General features: G+C 38.9%; 2 protein-coding genes across 2 annotated transcripts; both read right to left on the reverse strand.

Moving 5' to 3' along the window:
* Positions 1-14,731: 14,731 nt before the first annotated feature.
* LOC140934237 (brevican core protein-like) lies at positions 14,732-17,680 on the reverse strand. The gene is made up of 6 exons (XM_073383900.1): positions 17,675-17,680; positions 17,374-17,541; positions 16,881-16,991; positions 16,473-16,589; positions 15,527-15,617; positions 14,732-15,132 (listed from the first exon to the last, which is right to left on the reverse strand). The coding sequence occupies exons 1-6, from the start codon at positions 17,678-17,680 to the stop codon at positions 14,732-14,734; spliced, it is 894 nt and encodes a 297-aa protein (XP_073240001.1).
* Positions 17,681-17,709: 29 nt separating this feature from the next.
* On the reverse strand, positions 17,710-24,633 carry LOC140934238 (uncharacterized). The gene is made up of 8 exons (XM_073383901.1): positions 24,552-24,633; positions 24,117-24,472; positions 23,626-23,790; positions 21,144-21,257; positions 20,829-20,957; positions 20,434-20,530; positions 19,450-19,668; positions 17,710-18,235 (listed from the first exon to the last, which is right to left on the reverse strand). Exons 1-8 carry the CDS (start codon positions 24,631-24,633, stop codon positions 17,748-17,750), a joined length of 1,650 nt encoding a protein of 549 aa, XP_073240002.1. The 3' UTR covers positions 17,710-17,747.
* Positions 24,634-25,503: the final 870 nt, after the last annotated feature.

Raw genomic sequence — 25,503 nt, forward strand, 5'->3', positions numbered from 1 at the left:
ACTATAATTTTTGTTTTGTTTCCAACATGCAGAAAGATGGTTGACAAAAAACATGACAAGTGGCTCTAAAGTGGAAGAGGAGTATGTTCACAAATTTATGTTTTATTTTTTTACCTCATGAGTGTTAAAATGTTTTTCTAGCCAAATGGCTGTGCTCAAAGAAAATTTGAAGGGACTGAGTCCATTGCTATGAAACTGTGAAATCCACACTGCTCAAGATATGGTTCCTATGAAAAACGTTCTTTTAGGCTGGTTTCAAATGTCGAATTTCACTTGAGCCAAACTTAACGCAAGAGTTAAATGCATGTTAAGTGCAACGTTTGAATCAATTAAATTAAATGCGATGTTTGCCGTATCTGCGACTGAAACAGTCGAAGATTCAACTAAGGTTCAACTTTTGATTCAAACATCGCATTTCACATGTGCCAACTTAATGCATAAATTTTGGTAAATTATTATTATATTACTGGGAATATTGACTTTTAACAGAGTTAAATTCAACAGAGTTCAGGGAGTTAAATTTGACGTTTAAATCAAATGCCACATTTAACTATTTAAGTAGACTAAATTAGGAATAAAGTTCTGCGCATGTGAAATTTGACGTTTGAACTGGGCAAGACACTCAGGATTAAAAGTCAGTTGCCATGGGTGACCTGGAGAGCACAGCCTCAGGTGTTGTTTACCTTAAGAATCTTATCCCTCATGCCAGAGCTATGGCAAAGCCCAGGTTTGAGGGTGGGATATCCGAGAGGCCAGCACCTGACGGTCCATCATGAGCCACATTCAGGCCACTTCTCAAGGCCTAGGCCCAGTTGTTCAAAGGCTTATTAGAACCCACACAGGGATAAATTTTTAAATAATTTGGTTTCCTTTTTCATTCGTTCAATAACATTTTCACACTTAATGTGCTCTCCTTTTTAAGAGCATCCAATCATCAAATTGCAGACAAAAAGAACTTTTAAAGTGAATATGTTTATAAGCTTTCCTATCTCAACTCAAAGTTTGCATAAACCAGCATTACACAACCTGGCCTGACCTTGTTTATATGAATTCATGTGAATTTAATGAGAAAGAGAGTAGAGATAATAGAAAAGTATATGTTATTAGTAGTATGAGGCTACCTTCCACAGAAGATAATCAACTGTGGCATTTTTTTGTCTTAATAGGGTAGCTTAATTTATCATATACATCTGGGGTGCAAAGAAAGTCAGTTTTACAGCCTGCCATTCTGGCAAGCTGTAGCTACCCCGTACTAGCCCACAAGTCATTTCAACTAGCCCCCAAACCCTTTTTGATTAGCAGGATTGATTACAATCCTTCGGTAATTTGAATTTCTCCAAAAAACAGCACTTGCCCATCAGGCAAGTTAAGAACAAAAATCACTAGCCTGATAGCAAAATCCACTAGCCCCGGGCTATCGGACACGACTTTCCTTGCAGGCTGACATCACATAAAAGTACCAACTTTGCTTTTCAAAGACAAAAGAAAACTTTTCAATGACTCTTTCGAAGATGTGAAGCCAAAAGAAAATCAGGCTTAGGTTTACCTTCTTGTTTATTTGCAATATTCATTTAAGAAATCTTTGACCAGAGGAAAAGTTGTGATAATCAAAAAGTTGGTTAATTGAGGTCCAGATAATCAAGGTTTAACTGTTGGCTTAAATGTCCAAAGTCCCATTATTTGGTTATAGATTTTAATAACAGTACATGTTATGGATTTTCTAAGAGCTTATATAAATGTAACTTGGATTATTTGGTTAACTGTGGCAAAAATTGAAGAGTGCAAACGGTATAGTCTTTGATTACCCAGGCTTAAACTTTTCCAAATTCTCAAGCTATCAATAAGATGCGTGAACAAAAATATATTATGATATGTGAAATTTTTGCTGTTTACCAAATTTTAGTCAAGTCTTTGTAGCATTATTGATTAATGACAAATGTACATTAAACCCTCTAGCAGTCACTCCAGAAGTCAGCTATTTCATTAGTTTTGTTGCCTTTGGCAAGTATCAATAGCCCACCAAAAAAACCTTGGCAATTGTGAGGCATTTGCTTTTTGTTATTGGTATTTCCTAAAGTGCATTTAGATATATTTTTAATATAAGAAATAGGAATATTTTGTCTGGACAGTCAACTCTCTTTAAGATGGACACCTTTGGGACCAGCACTACTGACTCAGTATATCCGTCTTATGGAGATCCAAATAGAGTGAGTTATGAAGAGAAACAGGGACCATCTCAAGGTGTCCACTTAACAGAGGTGTTTTTAATAGCTATTATTTAAAATTACATACCGTAAATCCTCTATTTAGCCCCCCCTCTCTATTAAGCCCCCCCCCCTCCCCCTCCCCCAATCCTTATTCTTCACAAAATAATTAACGATTAACGTGGACTAATCAGTTATGGCTTATTCACGCTGAAAGTTCGTATTGTGTTTGGTCTTTGGCCGCATGACCTCCAACTTCATATGCTTAACTTTCTCAACTTTGCACTCTAGTTCTCTGTGGAGAACATTTTTGAAGAATAAGAATTTTGTTTTTGTTACTTTTAGGCTCCCACAAGTGAAATAAATACTTTTGACAGTGACTTTAATTGTACAACGCGTAAGTCTACTCTGTCTCATACCACGGTATTTTTGCTACAGGTGATGCGTTTTGCTAAATTAAATAAGCCCCCCCTCTCTATTAAGCCCCCCCTCAAAAGTGCTTGAAAAAAATAAGCCCCCTGGGGGGCTTAATAGGGGATTTACGGTACTCTAATAACAGTGGAACTAAGTGCCATGAAGATTGTTATCTTTCCTGTGGTAATTAACTAAAGATACAGTTTGTTGGATGTTGTACCAATGGTACCTGAAGGGAAAGTTTTATTTAATGGTTAATTTTTACTGGGTATGTGCTGCTGGCCTCTCAGTATCCCTATCCCATTACTGTATACCGATAGTCTACTCTGTGGCCATATTATAGACCCCATTTCAGTCACTTTGGAAAAAAAGTGATTTTTGCAATCCCAACTTGGTCACTTTCTGTTTATTTATCTACCTAATAAAGTCTTTTGACTTGGTCATCCTGAAATGAACTGACACTTGTTAAACTTAATGTTTTAGTTTTGTTTTACAGTTAATTGTAAGATCAGGACAAGCATTGTGAAATAAATGAGAATTGTCAGTTAAAATTCTTGAGTCATTTTTCTTTAAATATTGTAATCACCTTGCGCCCTTTACAGTGGAACTCTGATATTTAAGAAGTTTCAAGGAACGAAGTGCAATGAAGATTGTTACTGTTTTAGCAGTGTCTTCGTTATTTCAGGGTTTCAGGTAAGGGTTGTGATAAATGAGGGGGAAAGGGATCGAACTGATGGTCTTTCAACCTGTCCTAGTTGAGTTCAATGAACTTCTGCAGCATCAGTCCACTTTAAAGAAAGGTTGAAAGCTAGTGTTAAGTGAAAATTGCAAGAAGCAATAAAGGGGTAGATGCCAGGGAAGAAAAGAGAGAAGGGTAGTACGTACGTACTGGCCTGGCATGCTCACTGTACAATATAAAATTTGCTCTATATTTGTCCATACAAATATGTTATTTGACAAAGTTTGAACACATTTGTTTGCAGTTTGGCTCATTTATCTGCATTTGTCACAAAGCAAATGTTAAATTTGTCCCACATTTACACAGCATTTGTTCACATTTGTCTTAGACAGCAAATGCATCATTATCCTATTTGTCTTAAAGACAAATGTCTAATTTGTGCTTTGCACAAATGTGAACAAATATGACAAATTTTATATTTAGACCACATTTGTCCCACATTTATCTCATTTCAAATCTGTTTTTTCATCCAGTGTCAGAATGAGTCGTCCTCGGCTATTTCGAATGTGACGTCACCTCCAAGCCCTTTTTCGCACACTCGGATAGCGCGAACAGTCATCCAACGGCACCATTCCTGCTCCAATCGTTTATGCGACGACTATCCGGACTTCAAACACGATCGCATGACACACAATTGTACAGCCACAGTCGCACCACGAAAAATTCTGGAATCAAGGCCAGACATCATTCCTCTTGATCCGCTCCTTGTGCTTCAGCATGAATCAATCAATACATTAACAACACTCTTTCGTTTCAAAACGCGGTAATGGTATCAATGAGAAATGTGCAATTACAGTCGAACTGTCCGTAAGGCCACCACCCAAAATACGAAGATTTAATGGATCCCTTACGAAAATCAAACCGCAATTGTCTCTTTCGAGAAGACGTACCGAAACACCTACTTTTGGAAGAGAACTTATTGCCTGGTTATGATGCGCGTTTTTCCATGTTGCTTCTAATAGTTCTTCTTATAGTCTGAGTAGCGTATTACGTACAGCGAACTTACAGATCATTCAATGTGTCTAGAGATTAAAAGCAATGGGAAATTGTGTAACCGTCATCCCAAATAGTGGTCGTTTACAAAAGGTTTTAACGATAGGAATTCCAGTGGACAAATTTGGTGTTTCGGTTCAGTCGCTTATGGGAGTTGGTAGACTGAAAGCAGTCTCTTATTTCTCTTTTGAGTCACTGTATGTCGAGAGCACGCGTGAGAGGGGATCGGGGGGGGGGGGGGTACTCCCTATAATGGCGTGTACGCGGAAGCTCCACCGAAGAGGTCACCTTTTTTCAGCTTCAGGTATATAAATGGGTAGGGATTTCACCAGTAGAGGTACATGGAAGGGTAAGGCAATCTGCTGTTCGGTGTATAAAGGACTAAAAGGGCTAACAGAAGGTTTTAAAAGGCTTTGTAAAAGTCAAGAACCACTTCCTACTTTAGTGACAGCGAAGCTCCATGCTCGGGCGAAGCGCAAGCACACGCGAGCGTCCTATATCTAGAAAAATTTGGTAATCACTCATCCGAGAAATTTGGGTGATCACGTGACCGTACGCCTGTCCGTCCCTCCGTCCGTCCGTCCGCACCACAGACATACCAATGTAAAACAACTCAATTAACAGGTATTACACCACAGGCAACTCGAGGTGTTTTGGCGGGAAATTGCATGGCCACCCGGACTTTTAAGGAGAAAAAACAACAACAAAGTCGAGTCTTTTTCGACGTTATTTTTAATGTCTACACTCACGTGGATAACAGAGAAAGAGCTAGAGCGAGTGATTAAAAACAAAGGCGACGAATTTCGTGGGAAGAAAAACATGAAAATTTCATAGCGGCGGTGAGAAAATGAGAAATGCTAGCGGCCAGCAAGGTGAAAATGAGCGGCAGTGAAAAAGTTAAAAACGGAACAGGAACACAAGCAAGAAAATTTTGGGTGAGCACATACGACAATTCCTCCATAAAAATAGTGTGTAACTTTGAAGTTTCTCGTTTTAGTAGTGCAAAACAGCATTGTAGTCGTGCAAAACAACGGCAAAAAATGTACAAAAAAAGTGTCCTGCACGTGCAAATTTGTTTATTTGCTAATTAGGGGTGCGTTACTTTACTAAAATCCAGATCCGGATTCTTAATCCGAAAACTGATATTTCGTTTCTTTACTGGAATCCAAAAACGGATTTTTGATCCAAATCCAAAACCGGATACGAAGCGTTTCTTTACTGCAGATCCGAAAAGAGTGAATACCTCCAGCGGTAACACGGAACAATTTTAATACATACATCAGCTGTTGGACAACACTGCTCATCTTAAGGGCCATTTTGGAAACCGAGGTATGGATTAAACGATCGATTTTATGCGTTTTATCGGGGTGGTAAAATCGTAATACAAACAGGCCCTGCATTGTTACTAGTTCACAAGAAAAAAACTGCTCCTCAATTTCGCCCGCAAGTGTTGCAAGGCTACTTTTCCAGTACATATCTTATAGCAACACTCGGTGCTTCATTTAGCCCTTCTAAAGCAGTATCCTTGAGTTAATCGTCCAGAATAAAATCAACGGGTCAGTATCCGTGTAATTCTTTCGCCGGGATACCGTCGATATTGTGGGTCCTTTCTTTGGAATTGAATGAATAATAATACTTTTTTGGATAGAACGTTTCTTCTCTCAACGAAAAATCCTAGCGATCCGGATTTTTGATCGGATCTTGGATTTTAGTAAAGAAACGCACCCTAGATCTATTTATTTTGTTGCCGTTCTCATTGCCGTTGCCGTTTAGCATTACACGATTTTATTTTTTTGTTTATAACAAGAGATTCGCTTTTGGCCCTGGCTAAATCCATATATTTTATTCATTCATTTTATTCAAGAACACCTGGCTTTGGACTTTGGAATGGGAGCTCAAGACCCTACAGCAAACCCTGGGAACCGTTCAGAAGCTGGCCCAGAACAGACAGGAGTGTAGATCCTTTGTTGCTGCCCTACATGCCTAACGGCATTCATGGGCATGAGTAAGTGAGTAATTGAGTGAGTTAAAAGACAGTGCATTCATAGTAGTTAAAAGGGAAGGAAAGGTTAATTAGGTATGTGAAAAGGGGCACCATTTGTCAATAGAACGTATACGGAAGGGGTACCTTTTCTGTCTATCGAAGGCCAAGGGGTTGAAACTCGGGACGGAACCTCCCCGTATAAAACATAATTGGGTAGCCCCCGCCCCTCCGGTGATGGGAGCGGTGAAGTCGCGAGGAACGAGCCAAAACTAATTTGCACGTGGCTCTAGGGAGTTCGTGCCACTGGTTACCCTCGATACATATATTTTCAATTTTTCAGAAAGGTAGACAGTTTGGCATGCCAGCTTAGTATCTTGGAACTTTAATCACGTCCCCTAATTCAAACGATAGTCCATCCGGGGGGCCAGTAGCAACTACTTACGGGAGCAAGATTTACGATGAATTTTTCATCAATCTGGATCATCACTTATGTCCTGTTGATCGGTGAAGGAGGGAATGAAGAATCCGCTGGGAATTCGAAATACGTGAGGGACACGGATGTAATAACAAGCATGCTATGGAGCTAGTTTGACTGTGCAGTAGGCTTTAGCCTGCGAAAACATCCGTTTCTCCTCTCTCTTCGCCGCTTGAGACGTTTCGCGCGAAACGTCCCCAGCGGCAAAAAGCGAGGAGAAACGGATGTTTTCACAGGCTACAGTAGGCTATCTACGTTAAATTACATATTTCCATAGTTTGGGGGGTAAGAATGAAAGCCGACGCTATTGAATCACCCACTTTCTTAGTTTTTATTGTATCTAATACCATGCCATTTAATACAGTACCTCTTACTAGTTCTTAACTTAGTTCCTGGTGTTAAATAATGCCTACGCGTTAAGCTTCCTTAAAAAACAAAACCCTTAAACTTTGAGGAAGACTTCCGTTATGGTGGCTTCCTATCGCACAAAGATTTTCCAATAATCGCCAGGGGACACTCCCACATTATAATCGTCGCATTCCCACCTGCCAGATGTAAGAAGCCAGTGGTAAGCTGCCCATACAAAAGCAGTGTGGTCGTATAATCTGCTCTGATCGCGCTCTGCACCCCATTTGCCTATTTTGCTAGAACCTTTTTCGTGTCCCCAATCTTTGCAGACTCTTGCTAACCGCGAATTATCATTGCTCATGATCACAAACGAGCCACAAGAGGCAGGCATCACATCTGTCTCACCACTGAGGTATTTCACAGCAGTTTCACCTGTAGTGTTAGCAGCCGTGGTGATGTGAAATGTACGACCTCCTCTTTTTTTGCAGTGGAATCGTATCTGAGTGAAATTCAAGTGCTTCCTCAGCTCCTTCATGGCGCTTTTTGTGAGTACCATCTCTTTGCTGCTTACTCCGCGGTAAGATGTCTTAACTGGCAACTGGGTTGTAGACGAACCGTGCGAAACAACGTTGGAAACAAGAAGCCACTGCCCTGAAATTTAATAAATGTTTATGGCTCATGTGGGCCAAAACAAGTAGTCATAAGTTCAACTTAGGGCCTGTTTACATGGAGTGGGGGACCCCGGTCTAGTGGGGTAGGTTTCTTTTGTTTTGTGTCCCCCAGAGCGTGAAAACAAAAGAAACCAACCCCACTAGACCGGGGTCCCCCACTCCATGTAAACAGGCCCTTAGTCAAACGAGGCGGAAACAGTGCATATTGTGTCATAAAGCCTATTGTTACAATCAAGGAACAATAAGTGTGAATTTTTTTTGACACCTATTTAGATATTGAGAATTTCCTGAATTTACTTGATCTAATAACTGACGTACCAGCATAAAAGCAAGCGTCATCTTCACCTCAAACCTTACCTCCGTCAGTTGTCATGTCACAATATGCCTTTAAAGGCCTTTTAGTCCTTCCAGGGTCAATCCAGTACTCCCCGTCTCCATTGGAGGTACCTAAGTCCTTGATTTCTTTGCAGGATTGAGCGGGATCGTAGGAAAACAGACCGCGTGTCGCTACAACAAAATAGGCATCAACAATTTAATGATCCACTTCAAGGAACGCCTCGCTTGAAGGCAGTATCCTAATGTAATGTTCCTGTAAGCTTTGAATGAAGAAAGCAAAACGTGTTTGATAATTATAAATGGCCAAGGATACCACAAGGGTCAATAACCTTAACAATTCGAATACTGACAACAAAAGAGAAGAGTTTTGCAAAGCTCTGTTAATCAGTCAAGCTTGCAATCTCTTCCAAAGGAAATAATGACGACAATATACACATGCTATCGGTTTCCAGGAGAGGACCTTTAGTCTTGCTTCATCCATTCAGACGAGAGGTGATTCCTGTTAAACTGGCTAATGAAGAATATTATTTGAATATTTGCCTGTGAACAGAATCCCCCCGCTTAAGCTTAATTGTACTGCAGGCTAGTTCCAGTTCATAGCTAAGACTCCCTTTAATTAATGTGTTTGACTAATCAATTATCACTGAAATGCATCGAATACGAAGATTTTGGTACTGAGATATTTACGTTTACACTTCTTGCCATCTCTCTTGAAACCAGGTTTACAGGTGCAAATGAAAGACCCCTTAGTGTTTTTACACAGCAGATTTCTGTCACAGTTATGGGTATTACTTGTGCACTCGTCTATATCTGAAAAAAGAGAGAAACATAAATTGCGTTTCTTTTCTTTATTGTCATTTTCTTTTCATTCTACGTTACAAAGGAAAGCGATGACTGATACGAATATGGCAGTTTTCTCAAATTGCTAAAAAAATGAAAAAGATGAATGCGTTAGGCCCCGTTAATTCGAATTGAGGCCGATCCACATTATTTAGACAGGCTGAATTGATTCAGATGCCGATCTTAATTCCAGCCGAACTAAATTAAAAAGGAGAAATATGCTCATTTCCGTCAAACTGCTTGTAACATACGTTATAATAATTTATGCATTAGGTTCGGCACACGTAAAAGTTCGGTGTCTGAATTAAAGTCGCTCCAAAGTCGCTCCAAAGTCGAAACTCCCGGCCGAGCTAAGCGGGAAGAGCGGCTGAGCAGTTCCAAATTGAAAAGGCCGTTGCTAAGGCCCGGTTCAGAAGCCGCTCCACTAATTATGTGGAGAACCTAATTGAATTAGGTCCGACTTTGGAGCGACGTTGGCGCGGCAACTGATTCAGACGGCGTACCGTGTGTCGATCCTAATCTTTATTTCATGTATGGAGAAAGAGAAAGGCCTGGGTTCGATACCATATTTTCACGCCATAATTGATCTCCACTTTGTAGAACACCATTCTCCTTGCTTCTGTAGAATCTCTATTTTTGCCAAATTCATTTGAATCATTACATTCGATCTTTTCTTGCTCCTCCATAACTTCTCGGAAACATGGCCCACAATATGCGACTGAACTGCCTGCTTTCCAGCCGCTTGACAGCTTGACCTTTCATCATTCTCGAAGACAGAACAAGGGATACAGAAGTATCCCTGGCACCGTGAACAAGTATATTTTGCACTCTTAAAGCAAGAGGAGTAAGATTGTTCTTTTTCACCCGCCTTTTTTCTCAATTTAGTGTTCTGGGCATGGCAACTACGTAAAAACGAGCGGTATTGTGGGAAAAATTATAAATTCAATGTATGCATGTATGCATTAGGTTCAGGCACTTGAGCGCCGTATGAATCACATGCCGCTCCAATGTCGAATAATACGACAGACTCTGTCGACCTTGACGTTTCTACCGCACCTAATTAAAACGGCCATAACCAAATTGATTCAAACGCCGCTCTTTTGCCGTACTTAATTTATCAGTTAGGTTCGGGACATGACTGGGGGGGTGTCTGAACCGGGCCCAATTGATTAAGACGCCGAACTTTTCATGTACCTAATTTAACGTATTAGGTTCGGCTCATGAAAAGTTCGGCTTCTGAACCGGGCCTATAAGAGCGCTAGACTGGATACCTTTACAGTTCTTCCCATCTCCCTTGTAACCGCGATTGCAGGTGCATGTAAAGGACCCCTCAGTGTTCTTACATAACGCATTTCTGTTACAGTTATGGGTCTTGCTTGTGCATTCATCTATATCTGAAAACAAAGACAAAAATTATGACGTACCGATTACACGCTGTAAAGCTCCAAAAACAACAAAGCAATTGATATTCTATTCCCTTCCGAATTTTCTTTATTTAGACCCCCTTGGGGCTTTTTATTGCCTCTGAAATAGTTTTTTTTTAATCAAATCAAACTATGTTATTACCGATGAAATTCTTGTTTTGACTGAAGGAATGAAAATCCGTATAAAACGTTGTTAGTAAGTAAGTAAGTATGTAAGTAAGTAAGTAAGTAAGTAATAACTTCATTTAACCACGGAATCCTTATCACTAAAAAGTGGTCTTCTAAAGAGCCGTGCACATTAAACTAAGACTTAAAAAAAACAAACATTATTGAAAAAATCCTATAATAAATGCCTACTAAGAAAATCTTAATGTACAATAGCGGAATAAAAACAATTTAAAGTAGTGGCCAGCTTAGCCTCAGCTGACAGGCTGTTCCATGTTACTGCGCCCCTTTAAAGAAAACTTTTCTTTAGGACCTCAGTGTTCGGTCGCGGAATAAACAGGTTATGTTGCGCACCTCGAAGATTATGCCTGTGAATGGTATTAATGCTGGCGAATTTATTAGACAGGTATTCGGGAACAAGGTTATTTACAGTTTTAAACATGAAAGATTTCAGTTGCTTATCACGTCTGTCAGCGATGCTATCCCATTTAAGGGCATGAAGAATCGGGGCAGAGCTGGCATCCCAGCTAGACCCTGTAATTATGCGTGCAGCCCTGTTTTGCAGTTTCTCTAGTTTTTGGCTGAGACCATTACCGATACAGCCCCAGACAGCGTTGCAATAATCGAGATGCGGAAGAATCAATGACTTGTAAATAGTGACAAGGGTACTCTGGGGACATATTAGTCTTAGCCTTCTCAGGGCAGCTAGTACTTTTGCAACTTTACCGATGACTTCGGAGATGTGAGCCTCCCACGAGAGTGTTTCATCAACCTGAACGCCTAGGCATTTGTAAGTATTGACTCTTTCAATTGCATGAAGGCCCGTCGAGGGATATGTGTGGATCGCTAGGGAGCAAAGAGATTGATTGCCTCGTGCCTGTAAACAGAAATTTAGTCTTGAGGACATTAAGACTTAGACGGTTAGAATTGAGCCATTGCTTCAGATTGCCCAAATCATGAGTCAGGGATGAAAACAACTCATTAGGGTCTTTGGAGGCAAACGTGAGATTAGTGTCATCGGCGTACATCCTCACATCCGATAGAAGGTTACAGTTAGGAGATCATTAATGTATAATAGAAATAGTAGAGGGCCGAGGATTGAACCTTGAGGCACCCCACAACTTATGAAGCTAGTTTCGGAATTTACGTTGTTTATAACTGTAAGCTGAGTTCTATTTGAGAGGTAGTCTCGGAAAAGATTCAGACTAACACCTTTAAACCCATACAGCTCCAATTTTGACAGAAGGATCTCACGGTCAATAGTATCAAAAGCCTTTTTTAAGTCAATAAACAGAATGGCATTTGTCAAACCACCGTCGATATTGAGATACCAGTTGTCTGTGATGTCAATAAGAGCTGTAAGGGTAGAGTGCATAGGTCTAAAGCCAGACTAGTATTTCAACATTCACAAAAACTTAACTTTTATTATAAAATCAAAACGAATTATAGCCCTTCTGCCTACCTAGATTTAACGAGAAACAACCCTTCTAGGAAAACATTAGTGAACTGAGAATAAGCAGTCACAAACTTAGGATTGAGACAGGTAGATACGACAATATACCGCGTGACGAAAGGTTATGCAATCTCTGCAATTGTAACAGAATTGAAGATGAAACTCACTTTCTATTAGATTGTCCAAGTTTTTCTTCGATAAGACATATGTTCTCTCTAAACTAGAACCTAAAATACCGTTTCTACGACTACAATCACATGAGTCCTTATTATCACATCTGATGAATTCTACTATTTTATTAACATCCAATTAATTTCATTTATATCAACTTGCTTTGAATTGAGAGACAAACTTATCTCCGGAATAATTAATCCTACTGATGGTTAGAAATAAACAATGATTAATACGTTTCAAATTATTTTAAATATTTAATTTACAAGGAATCAATGATTAATTTCAAGTAGCTTTTGCAATACTGTAATTTTTTTGTTATGGTCATGCAAATAAAGCTTATTGTTGTTGATATTTCGAAAGTAACTTATTATCATTGAAATATGAATAAACCTGATTAAAGATGTTTTTTTCAAAGAGTTTGGCAAAGTTCCACACATTAGTGCAAGTATTCTTATACTGAAATAGAGCTGCTCAAAATCCATTAAATACCCAATAAGGGTTGATGGCTTATTTTTGCCACCTTGGACTGGAATCTTATAAGAAATCAACGACTACAATAGATAAATGAAAAACGTAATTACAGCACTGTAAATACGGTATGATGTCCTTAAAAAGATACTAAAGACACGGAAACTACTTTTTTTTATTAACAAACAACATCTTTATTTAGTCTATACTGTATATAAACTCGACACAGAGAAAAATTAAGTCAGAAGATGTTTAAAGCAAACTTCGGTACTCACCAACGCATTTGCGGCCATTTCCAGAGTATCCAGCTTTGCAAGTACATTTGTATGAGCCCACGGTATTCTGGCAAGCAGCATTCACATCACATCTGTAATAGTTAGTTTTGCATTCATCAATTTCTGGAAGAAATTACGCTTCATTCAATCACCTTGTTCTATAGTCAGTTATAACGTTCTATATGAATATTTACCGAGAGTACTATATTCTCAACTTGAACTTATGAATACTCTTGAAGAGAAAAATGGAAATTACTATAAATCTAAAACCAAATTCTAGAACTAAACATTCAAGATTTTCAGTGCTTAAGTCTTCGGAAATTTTATAGTTTAGGCTACACAGCACACACTTACAAACACCACCTCCATTGCACCCGTTCTCCTTTTTCTTTCCTTATTATTTCAAAACCGGGTAAGTATAATTTCGTTTCATTGATGTAGAGTATATCAATTTCAGACTTAGACATAACTACGCGAAGCTGGTCAATATGCGCTAACAGGCTATTTATGTTAAGGGACGCCATCACCAAGCCTCGGCCGAATTAGTTGTTATCAATATTATACGACTTACGCCGTGTCGTAACATAACACTTATTACCCTTCAGCACTTGTCTTTCAGGCTCCCAAACGGTAGTATCCTAATCCTCAAGCTAAATAAGTTTTTAAAAATTACGAGCAAGTTGAGATGTTCCTAATTTATTTAAATGAAGGTCATTATGATTGCGATGCCGTTCTACAGTGATGTTGCAGTGGTCAATCAACTTCCGTTGGTTTTTCTCTCCAAAACGTGGCATTAATATATTCAGCCGGGGGGGGGGGGCACTCCCATACATTACGTATACGGGTATGTGCCGCCCAACGGGGTCGTGATTTTGAAGCTCCTGATTTAGAACAGGGTATCCATTTCAAAGGCGTCTTCTAGAACGGGGTATAATATTTCGAACGTATGAAAGCTCCAGTTTTGTAAGCAGCCATTTGAAATTATTTATTTAATTGCTGCTGATTATGAAGAAGTATTTATTTGATGTATAAGTCGAACAAATAAAGAAATACCTTTTTAAAAAAACAGGGCTATTTCAATTTACAAACTTTCTAGAACGGAATATAAAAAATTGGCGCATTTCTAGAACGGGGTATCAGTTTTAGAGCGAATTCTAGAACGGGGTATAAAAAATTGGCCCGTTTCTAGAACGGGATATCAATTTTAGGGGAAATTTTTTTTAGAACGAGGTGCCAATTTGGAGTCCCGGGCGGCACGTACCCACCCAAAAAATATTTAAGTGCCCCCCCGGGATATTCAGTTACAATTATTTTGTGAACAACAAAAAAAGAAAAGATTGTACACCACCAGGGAGCTCCAAGCATAAACAGCAGTAGCGTTGTTTTTATCTTCGAAGTTTGCCGGATTTCATAACCTGTCCGTTCTGCTAACTACGTCCTACATTTCTTCAAGAAACATTTGACAAGCTGTATCAAACACTCGACCTAGTGTTTTCACCCTACAACTGGACACCTCAAAGACTATCTAAAAAAACGGCCTACCATGCTTCCTTTTAAAAATCTACTTCTCCAGTGAATGGGTATCAGAGTGTCAAGTTGGAAACATGAAATCAAAAGAGGCAGTACAGTAATGTATTGTTTTGGTGACATTACCAACTTTCCTACAAAAAGTAGCTGTGTTGCAGTGAATAACAACCCCCTACGTTAGTTTAATTCAGTTGACAACTTCAAGGAGAAAGCAGAACCGTTTAATGTAAGTTGCTTTTTGTTAATGGACCTGATGACCGCTTTTACCTTGAACACAAGTATAGTTATAACAGTTATCGCAGGAAACATCGTTCCAAGTGTAGCCATTATTGGCACCCAGAGTGTGAACACAGTCTTCGTTTTTCCAGTTGTTTGGTTGTTGCAGAGCCCAGAACCGAAAACTGGTTATTTCCTTGTTTGTCCAGACAAATGATCCCTCAACGCTTCGGTCATTAAGTCCAATCCATGATCGCTCTCCATTATGACGGTGCTGTATGTAGACATTTTCTTCTTGGTTGTGCACTGTTACCAGATGTGAGTTCATAGTTGAACAGTTGGACACAGCAGCCACCCAAGGTGCACATACAGAGCTTGTTAAATAGCAGTATCCATTGAAGTAATTCCATCCAGATGGACAGATGTCTGCGCGTATACAAAGTAGGAATTAGTGAAGTGCAAAATGACATTGCTTAAAATGTATATACATGTATAGCTTTAGGTGCAATTATGCACTTCGAACATTTTTGTTATTTCCGGTTTTGCGATTAAAAAAGGAAATGGAAAAGTTGTTCAGGACGAAATAAAGGCATTACATAAGAGAAAGACCAATGCAAGTATTATAAAGCACTCTATTATACACATTAATATGTATTTGGAAAAGGGGATGAACGTTGTTTTTCATCACCACCCGAATGCATTTTCTTCTTATTTCTTCCAGTTTTTGTGCATTCCTTTTGTGTATTGCTTGTATTTCTCTTTCGTTATTCACAGAGTTGGTAAGTACTGAAGTTTATGATTAGTTTTGTAGCAGTAGTACCTGACAAAACTGTGTACGTTACTGACAATGGGTCATATTTTGCTTCATATAATTCTTTGACACAAGCACGAAAGCCTGTCTTGTTGATGTACTGCAAGAAAGGGATGTTTATTAGCTCAGTACGTAGTTCACACAGACGGCGGACAGCGTATTTTCTCCCTTGCTAGCAGAAAAAAAACTAAAGAACAGTTCAGGTAGGTCTTGACCAGAAGACTTTCCATATTTCCCAGTTTGACGCATATTAAGAAGTGATCAACCCTGTTCAACAAGTTTGCATGACAGGGCTTCAAAGGGAAGAGGAAAGAGAACAATTGAGTGCGCGTTATTACATGTCAACAACGTAAACCTCTCATGCGATAATTGCTATAACTGCTGTCAAACTTCAAATGTTTAGAGGCGAAATATTTCGCGTTCACGAGAAAGTAGACCGCGCGGGTCACGGAAACAGCAGATAAAAATAACCTTCATCGCACGCGTGCGAACTTTCAATAGATTTCAATAATCATCATGGGGCACAGGGATTCGCTCTCTTAGCTCATTCTCTCTTGCTTAACATCAATTTTAGTTTTCTCATTGCTTTTTGTTTGACAACATTTGCTTACCCTCTGCTATACAGCTACACAGCTTTTTTTAAAACACAGTTTTAACGACTTTCCATAATTCATAGCCATTTTACTAGCCAAGGGTTATGCCTGATCGTTAGTTAAACGGATAAGATTTAACTTTTGTGCTGTTTTTCGCACGATCTGTCTTTTATAAGCTGTTATTCTCAATAGAACGCATTCTGTATTGTAAAATAGGGAGTGTTAGTTACAGTCATTCGTATTTTGAAATTCATAAGGTTTCTAAACATGCACTCAACACATGTAAGTGTGGTTGCAAGTGGTATGTTACAGAAATTCATAAAATAAATAAAAAGTAAATAAATGAATAAATAAAAACATACCTCTGTCCACTCAGCTATGCTGTTATGAATTGGACTCTGACTTCCATTTTTGGTGGAATGATTGGCAGAAACAAACACATGTGGAGTTGAGTTATAAACTTTAGTAAAAGTAGCGTCCTGTCAAAAGAAATTACATAATTGTAAAAATTCAGTCACTGACATTTATATAAAGGCTAAGACTTTTTCCGCATTAGGGCATTTATAATCTATATTTCATTTTCATTTTAAATATTCACTGAAATATGAAAGGCAGCCTGCTAAACTGACTAAATGCAACTACCATCACTAGAGACATGATAGGGGAACCGTTTTCTTTTGCTCTCTGATAGTAAATTAATTCAATAAAATTAAGTGCACTGTGACGGGAATTGAAACCCATAAGACTAATGAAAGGACTGGAATACTGACCTTGCAGAAGGCATTATAGTGACCCTGCGCGGGGGGTTTATCATTCGAAAAGTAAATCGAATTGTGTTCTGAGAAGGGAGGCTCGTCAAGATATGAAAAGGCTAACCAATTCTGAAATAAAGTAAATAAATAAATAAATAAATAAATAACAATAAAAAGAAAGAATTCTCTTTCAGTCTCACGTCCTAACTACCAAAAGATCGTGTCAACGTCGAAAATAAGATGGTAATCTCTCAACAAGGTTTATATAAACAGCCACCGACATCTTAGGCTACAAGGAAGCAATAACATGGTTGGGTTGACAAAGCCGGATGAAGAGGAAACAGATGGAGGGAAATATATTTTCAAGCAAAAAATCGTGCATCTCTGCTGGACCATCTACTGGAAGCGTAAAAAAGCGAAAAGATGAGATAGAGAAAGATACCAGTCTGCTGCAATTAGTTTCCAACGAAAAACGCTGTTCGTTCGATTCCATGAGATTAGCGTTACTTACAACAACAATGTCTTGGTGTGATCCAGCGTAGTTTTGCAATTCTCTCAAGCAAACTTTGCAGGATGATTGTGTGACATCTTCAATCCATACGCTTGCTGCGTCGCGTTTTAATCCTGGATTGTAATGTTTGGCAGTCACAAATACCGACGGTATCACAGAGAATTTTCCCTGAAAAATAAATCCGAAATAGGCAACTCTTAAATCTTAGAAAGCCACGAACAGGAATCAACTTCGTATTTTTGCAAAAAGGAACCCATGACATTTGAGATATGCTGGAAATTGGTAAAAGAATAATTTGTACTACCATGACGTTGTTCGACTAATGGTCATAAGTGTACGGCTGCACCAGAATGACAAATCACTGCTGATGCATATTAAAAACGATCTGTTATTAACTGAGTGACCTCAGTAGAAGTGAGGCGTTTCAAAAGATATGATCTTGAAAAGAATGGAAAGGACAAGAAAACCCAACAAAGACCACTCACAGTAGGAAACATGACAGTCGCACAAGTCGTACCAGTCCACCACTGTGACATGCCCTCTTCACCGGTCACGCCACCCACTGGGGCACCTTGGTACGCCATCCAATCAACTGTCACGTTAGCATACGACTTTCGTTCGTTATATCCTGCCGCCATCACACAAGCAGTGAATCCGTCCTTATTCACATTTTCAACCCACGATACTGCCGCGTCATGGACATACGATTTGTCACTGGTATCCATATGATTGACAGTTATCTGCACTTGAATGGGTTTCTCAGGGTAAAACACAAACGGTTTGAAATGAATGGCATGACAGTGAGAGTAGCCCAAGGATGGAATATGTGGCATTTGGCGACGACCACGCTGAAAAGGAAATCCTAGAAAACACATTACAAGATGAACTATAGATTAGTATGACAAGCATGCGGAGCAAAGGGCATTTACCCAGAACTTAAAAATGTTAACAGAGCAGCAAATGAGTGGTTCTTATAAAGAGGGTTGTTACTCTCTACTATAGAAGTCCAGGGAAAGTTCACAGTGGACAATGTATCGCTTGTCACTGCATTAGGTAAATAGCATGGCAAGCAGTGGAGAGATTAGAACTTACATCCTGAGCAGAGCTACACGGTGGCAAATGGTCAAGCCTATTAGCGCTAAAGGAAAGGAAAGTGAACATTCACTGTAACTAAGATTCAGTTCCAGTTATGCTTAAAAAAATATAACTCTAGGAAAGGTTATCCAGATATGTTAGGCAGAGCTACGTCCGGGTACGAAATGCAAACGATTACTACTATTACTACTACTACTACTACTACTACTACTACTACTACTACTGCTACTGCTACTGCTACTGCTACTGCTACTGCTACTGCTACTGCTACTGCTACTGCTACTGCTACTGCTACTGCTACTGCTACTGCTACTGCTACAGCTACAGCTACAGCTACAGCTACAGCTACAGCTACAGCTACAGCTACAGCTACAGCTACAGCTACTGCTACTGCTACTGCTACTGCTACTGCTACTGCTACTGCTACTGCTACTGCTACTGCTACTGCTACTGCTACTGCTACAGCTACAGCTACAGCTACAGCTACAGCTACAGCTACAGCTACAGCTACTGCTACTGCTACTGCTACTGCTACTGCTACTGCTACTGCTACTGCTACTGTACTGCTACTGCTACTGCTACTGCTACTGCTACTGCTACTGCTACTGCTACTGCTACTGCTACTGCTATTGCTACTACTACTAATCTCAGAGAGAAGAATCAGTTTTCAATTTGCTTCAGTGATACATATATAAAAGAAAACAAATATTTTCGTTGAGGATTAACTGAAAATGCTTAAAACATATAATTAGTGTATCCGCCACTTTTTCTGACCAGTGTTCTTATTAGCATTGCTCCGTATCAAATGTTTTAGCAAACTTACGTAGAATTCTGAACTTCACGCATCTATCGCCGTTTTTCCCTCCAGGCTACATGGGTAAGTAAATAGCTCATTCGAAAAATTCGCTAAGGGATTAATACTGAATTCTAATAACACACAAAATCACTTTTTAACAGATTCACAAAAACAACTGTACTAACCTTCACAGCTGCCAGGATGTTGCACGGTTAAGTTTAGTCGATGTAGACAAACTTCTCTTTCAAACAAACATCTGTTGTCGTATGTTGTGCCATTTGATGAGCAAACGGGTTCTTTGTAAGATGGGCAGCTATTCACACATACACAGCGTGCATCATGGGGTCCAAACGCCTTACAGAAGCTGTGATAATAACACGTAACGTCTATGCAGGGATCCAAGTCTGAAGATAATTAAGCAAATAACAACAGATTAGATTTAAAGTGCCCATACCTTAAAAATTATTTTTTTTCAGAATTGAAAATGCACATTACTATGAGAACGTGTGCGAAAAAAAAATAGCTTTGAACACAATGTTATTAAAGAGAATTTTTTGACACATTGAAATTTACCGCCATTTTGGCACACCATTCGTGCAAGTCTTTACTCGGATGCCTCTCGGAAACAAAGGGGCCCTGACGTAGATTAAGAAACTATAACGTAAATTAAGGAACACGTGACTTTAGATACAAGAAAACAAGTATAGATTCTACAAAAATTTCGTCCAATTTGCAAGCTGAAACTGTTTTAAGATGCCAATAAGGTGCATTGCAGTTAGATGCAACAACACTGGCGACTCTAAGGAAAGGATAAGAATGTATATGATCCCGTTTTTCAGTTCCTGAATTTTTGTCTTATGACATCACATATGAGCCTGTTAATTTCGTGATCAGGAGAAACAGTGTGCCAAAGAAATTTAGACTTTAAAGCTTTCTAAAAAAATCTCATTTTCTTGAATACACAAAATTATTGCGACGAAATTATAGTAGTAACATGTTTTTTCAGTCAACAAATCTACAATCCCCCAAAATAGAGACAACAAAAAATAGCCTCAATTAGAGAAAAAAAAGCTCTCCATGAAACAACTTCAAAAGATTATGTCATAAAATGTACTTGATACACTGCAGCATACAGCCTTCACCAAGGTTTTGACATATTGTTTACGTACCTCCAATCACCAGGTAATCCAGTTGTACGATGTCCTTATAATTGGCGTTATTGCTGTATCTTCTCATACACACCTCGGTTTCGTTTGTAAAGGTATGCTAGACACAATCATTAGAAGTATCAGATTATCAATCATTAAGCGTCATCAGGTATTTTCTTACCTTAACTGCTATGTCACTACCAAAGGTCGTTTACAAAGCGAAACCGTGGCGTGCACAGGTTGGTTGGAAAAATTGGGAGAAAAAAAAGCAAAAAAAAACTTTTCTGGACTCCTTAAACGACATGAAAATTTGAAACAGAGACAATGCTAAAAGTAAGTTCGAAGGGAAAAGATAAGAAGGCAGCCCAAGGACGCAATGGACTAAGAAAAATGGCTCCAAGTTTCATATATGTTACCTGAATCCACGCAGTAACTGCGTTACAAGTTCCAGAAGCCGAGAAACGGGAGTTGTTGTTGTGGTAACTGAGTCTTGGTGAAACCATTACTACCGGAGGGGCATAGAAAGCATCAGTGAACTTTATTATCTAAAAAAACAAGAAAAGAATCAGCGTTCTTAAGTTTTTCTACACATATGCGGTATATCATGGATATATGTCGTTTAAATAGTTGACGACAATAATATTAGAGCGCCATGAATTTCTGAAAGATTTTCTATTTATGAATATAAGTGACTGACAAACCAAAACAGTATAGTTGATTAGTTACTTTACCTGACAGAGAGCGTTGTTTTGTTGCTTGTTTAGTGGTGAGTTATTCTTTGTTGTTACAAGGCCATGGATCAAGGTAGAATTCAGCGTCATCAACTTAACAAATGCTATCCAGTCCTGAAGGATAAGTGAAAAAGTAATATATAGATTTAGCCAGGGCCAAAAGCGAAGCTCCTATATATTAACTCGAATTTATAATTTAAATCAAACAATAAACTTATTTTCCACAATTCAGTTAACTTTAGAGCACATTCATGTGACTTTTGAGGGAAAGGTTAAGTGATTTTAGAGAAAAGTAATTTGCAAACAGTCCAACCTAAGAGTGAACTTAATCTTACATCGAGTTGATAGCCTTATATGTACACCCAAAAAATAGCAATTGATCACAGTAGATTAGGCCTGGAAAACAAATTCTTGGAAAACAAATCAGGCCGAATTTTTTGCGTTCGACAAGTTTACTTTACAAAATCTTCCCAACAAGTCAGGGGACATGTAACCCAACCTTTTATACTTTTTATACATCACATCTGAGGTGAAACAGTACTACGAGGCGCTGTTTTTATCATACAGACCTCGGACAGAATGCAGTATTTCACGATTTTGCAATACAAATGGCACTCACTCAATATTGAGGACGATCGAAGCACGTGTGGGCTTTTAGCGAAACCGTTAAAAAAATTTCAAAAATCACCTATACGGCTAGCCGGTTCTCACTTTTGACAAGCGCCAAAGTCGACTTTTTAAATTATGATTAATGGAGATATACGCTTCAACATAATATAGAATTTATTATGTTTATTTTTTATTTATCAAAAGCGTTTGATACGCGCGGCATTTTGACTACTCCTGCCTGCTAGCGATGTTCATGAGCGACTGAAAACAAACGGCACAGCGATAAAAATTGAAAAAGAGACTACTAACAATCAATAAAAGGAAAATAATTCGGTGAAACATATACAGAGACAACAATTTTCATTCACGAAGACAAGTATTAAAGTGCCTCTGAAAATCCTTGTTTATGTTTTTCATTTTGTAAGCCGGTTCCCGGTGTTTGCTTTTTCAAAGATGAACTCGAGGCAAGAAAATCACTCGAAGCGTTCTTTTACAGCCATTTGCGGTGAGAAAATGTCTAAAGGCTTTTTAAAGTTCTATAAGCTTATAATCAAACCTGATACTCGGTCAGATCAAATCTTAGAATTAAAAACGTGCATAAACTAAATAGCCGCATAAACTACGCTCGACTTCATTAAATTAGATATAAAAAAAAACGTCAAATACAATAATTACTCAGGCTTACCATTCGAGATGCACTGAAAACTATCAAGTAAGGCCAGAATCGCTTCAGACTTTTCAACCCTCTTACGCATCAAGGAAGGAGAAAAACGAAAACGATGCCATCCGAAATCGGATTTCCGACTTTGACAAGCGACGTATTTCTCCACCACAAACCCAATAAACAAACTAGCCATGAATAACAGAAGACACTTGATAGCAGGTGAATTTCATTTTGTACATTCAGTGGAAAAAGACAGTTAAAAGCATCACAAGTTGACACAAATCTCTGTCAGCTTCAGCAAAGTAAACTAGTTTCAAGATGCTGCATAAATTTTCCGCATGAACTCACCTGTCAAATTTTGACCAATCAGAGCATAAAAATTGGACGTAGAGCGTGAAAAACGCGTGACCTTGGTGAGAAAAGTCAAAAGCAACTAGCATGTCTTCCCTGCCTGTAAAAACTGGCTGAATTTTATCGTCCGAGGTCAGTTTGAAATCAACATTTTATTTGTGCGACACATACAAAACACAACATACTTCATATGAATTAAAAAAAATAAACTTGAGTCTGCGATCGTTTGAAAACTAGTAACTTGTCAGCGGACAACTTCAAAAAGATATTCGACCTCGATGGGTCGACACCTAAGCCCGCGATGCGGTCAGGTGATACTGGTCAGCGGATACCCTGTTTTGACAGCTGTCAATTGATCACAACATTGATGTGAAATATATGTGTGCAATATCAGTCTTCCTGTGCTCCCAAACTGGCTAGAAAGTGTGAGGATTAAGCACTGGTTTCCCTGTGGTGCGGACGGACGGGCGAGCGGTGTACGGTCACGTGATTACCAAATTTTCTGGGATGAGAAGATTTACTTACCCATGGTGCTCCGCAGGCGCGCTTCGCGCACCAGAGCTCCGCTATTAACAATGTTATCAATATATTCTTCCTCAAGTCAACGTTGTTTCTAAGAGAAGGGAGTCCATTTCTCTGAACCCGTGTAAATCAAAGGGTACCCAACTTGGGATCTCTATGAAAAAAGCTACGATTTCCTAGTAGGCAAAGAGCAAAGGTAGAGCGCCAGGAACAACTGGGTTCTGGTAGAGCACAGCCCCTGTAAGTTGCAGCAAGGGAGGAACCGTTTAGTTAATTATCATCTTGTCGTGTGTCTACTTTCAAACATGTAACAGGTAACAAAAAGAATTCACTTACCACTTTGATGTTTTTATGCAGCCCATCAAAAATCTTCGTTTCCCTGAGGCAAACCTTGAAACTGTCTCTGCGTACATCCTCTACCCACAATGCCAAGGCGTCCTGAGGTCTCTTGAGAATTTGGTGACGAACTGTTACATAGATGCTCGGAGGAATTGAGAAACGCTGAAAAAGTAAAAGAGAACGAAATAAATAATCAATAACATTTCTTCTTCACACAAACAAGGATCTGATATAAAACGAGGGAAGTGTGAAAGAAAAAAATCATTCTAAAATTGAAAGAAGCAAATTGGGTAGAATTTTTGCAGCTGAAAAACTAAGAAGAGTTTTACGAATTAAACACAGAATTTGTAAATAGAACGATTATTATAAACTTGGCCATGTACAAACAAAAGGAATCGAAATATCGACTTTCTCACTAAATTTTTTAAAGCAAAAATTAGCAAAAAATATGGATGGGTAAACCTTTTTAAAGATGTATAAATGTTAACCTTTTCAAAGGCGATCCTTTTACACTTTTCTCCAGTAGTCCAAGAATCCAACGAGACGGTGTCTAGTTGAGCGCCAACAGGAACAGATTGCAGTGCCATCCAGTTCACTTTCGTAGTCCCACTAGAACCATCTCCGTACTCCAAAACACAAACTGTAAATTCTTTATTATCCACAGATTCCACCCAAATAGCCGCGCTATCTCCACCACTATAACTGTTTGTTGCGTGGCTTTTGGAAACGAAAACTTTCACATCCAGCCTGCCATTGAAAGGATTCTCAAAGGAAACCTTTTCAAACGCAAACAGACCAGGAGTAGTAATGGTGACATTGCATATTCCAGTTTTGATACTCAGCGCTGGGAAATACAGAAAAGGAAAAAAAAAATAAAAATAAGTGTGAAAACAAAATACAGAGATGAATATTCTCTTTTATACCTTCAACGTCTTGGTAAGAAAGTGCAGCTACAAAGAAGAAAGCCGACAACAACTGCACACGGACTTCTTTCTCGGTAAACATCTTGCTTCAAATGAAGAATATCCACTCTGTTGAACATTATACCTCTTAGCAATACGTGGCAATATAGTCCAACTTGTTTTTACGCGTTTAGTAGATCTCATTTGCTTTGTTTGAGGGGGGGGGGGGGGTAGGGAGTCAATTGTAAGATTTATGCGGAAACTGAGAAGGGTAGGCACGTAGGTTCATTCACTGCACTGTCACCATTACCATGGCGATGTATTGAAAAATGCTGGAGAAGAGGTTCCTCTGTTCTTCTGTTTCCTTTAGGTCCTAAAATTATGTTTTCAAAAAATAATTTTAGGACTTAAAATTTTAACTTTGAAACGTTTCCAGTTGATCTGTCAGGATATTTTATACTATATATAATAAAGGCAAAAAACAGAACAACCCACTGAGGAATACGGGAATTTGTGTGAACCTAGAGCACTTATAATCTTGAATAAAAAATAAACCAAACGAAGATTATATCATTTGTTTTATGTGGCCCAAAATTTCACGGACAGTTATTAGTTGAGGTCTCAGCCACGAAATTGAAGCCGGCTTCATCATTTCCATGATGCAAGCTGCACTGAATTATTTTGAATCCGAAAAATTATTATATGTACCCCCGCCACAACAAAAGTTAATATTTTGATTTAAAGATAATCTAGGGCGAATCTCGACCACAGAAAACTGTATTTTGTTTTTCCTTTCCATACTTTGATGATTAAGTCTTACGAACACGCACATTCCATCGAACTCAAGCGGGCAGGAAGGTTCCCTCTTGGCCCCGGAGGTGTAGCTTATTACATACAGCGAAGGGTTTACATCACCCTGGCCAGTTAATAGAGCAAGCTGTGAAGCAAGAGATATTCATTGAAAACATTTGCG

Source organism: Porites lutea, chromosome 4, assembly GCF_958299795.1.
Source record: "Porites lutea chromosome 4, jaPorLute2.1, whole genome shotgun sequence".
NCBI lineage: Eukaryota > Metazoa > Cnidaria > Anthozoa > Scleractinia > Poritidae > Porites > Porites lutea.

What these genes read in the sequence shown, in the direction of transcription:
- LOC140934237 (XM_073383900.1), bottom strand. An exon ending in CACACCAAGACATTGTTGTT is followed by an intron (nt 16,992 to 17,373) that starts GTAAGTAACGCT and finishes ACTTTATTTCAG; the next exon opens with AATTGGTTAGCCTTTTCATA. An exon ending in AACGTACACAGTTTTGTCAG is followed by an intron (nt 15,133 to 15,526) that starts GTACTACTGCTA and finishes GTATACGCGCAG; the next exon opens with ACATCTGTCCATCTGGATGG.
- LOC140934238 (XM_073383901.1), bottom strand. Translation starts at nt 24,633, where the DNA reads ATGTTTACCGAGAAAGAAGTCCGTGTGCAGTTGTTGTCGGCTTTCTTC. An exon ending in TGCATAAAAACATCAAAGTG is followed by an intron (nt 21,258 to 23,625) that starts GTAAGTGAATTC and finishes CTTATCCTTCAG; the next exon opens with GACTGGATAGCATTTGTTAA. An exon ending in GGATTACCTGGTGATTGGAG is followed by an intron (nt 19,669 to 20,433) that starts GTACGTAAACAA and finishes AATTATCTTCAG; the next exon opens with ACTTGGATCCCTGCATAGAC.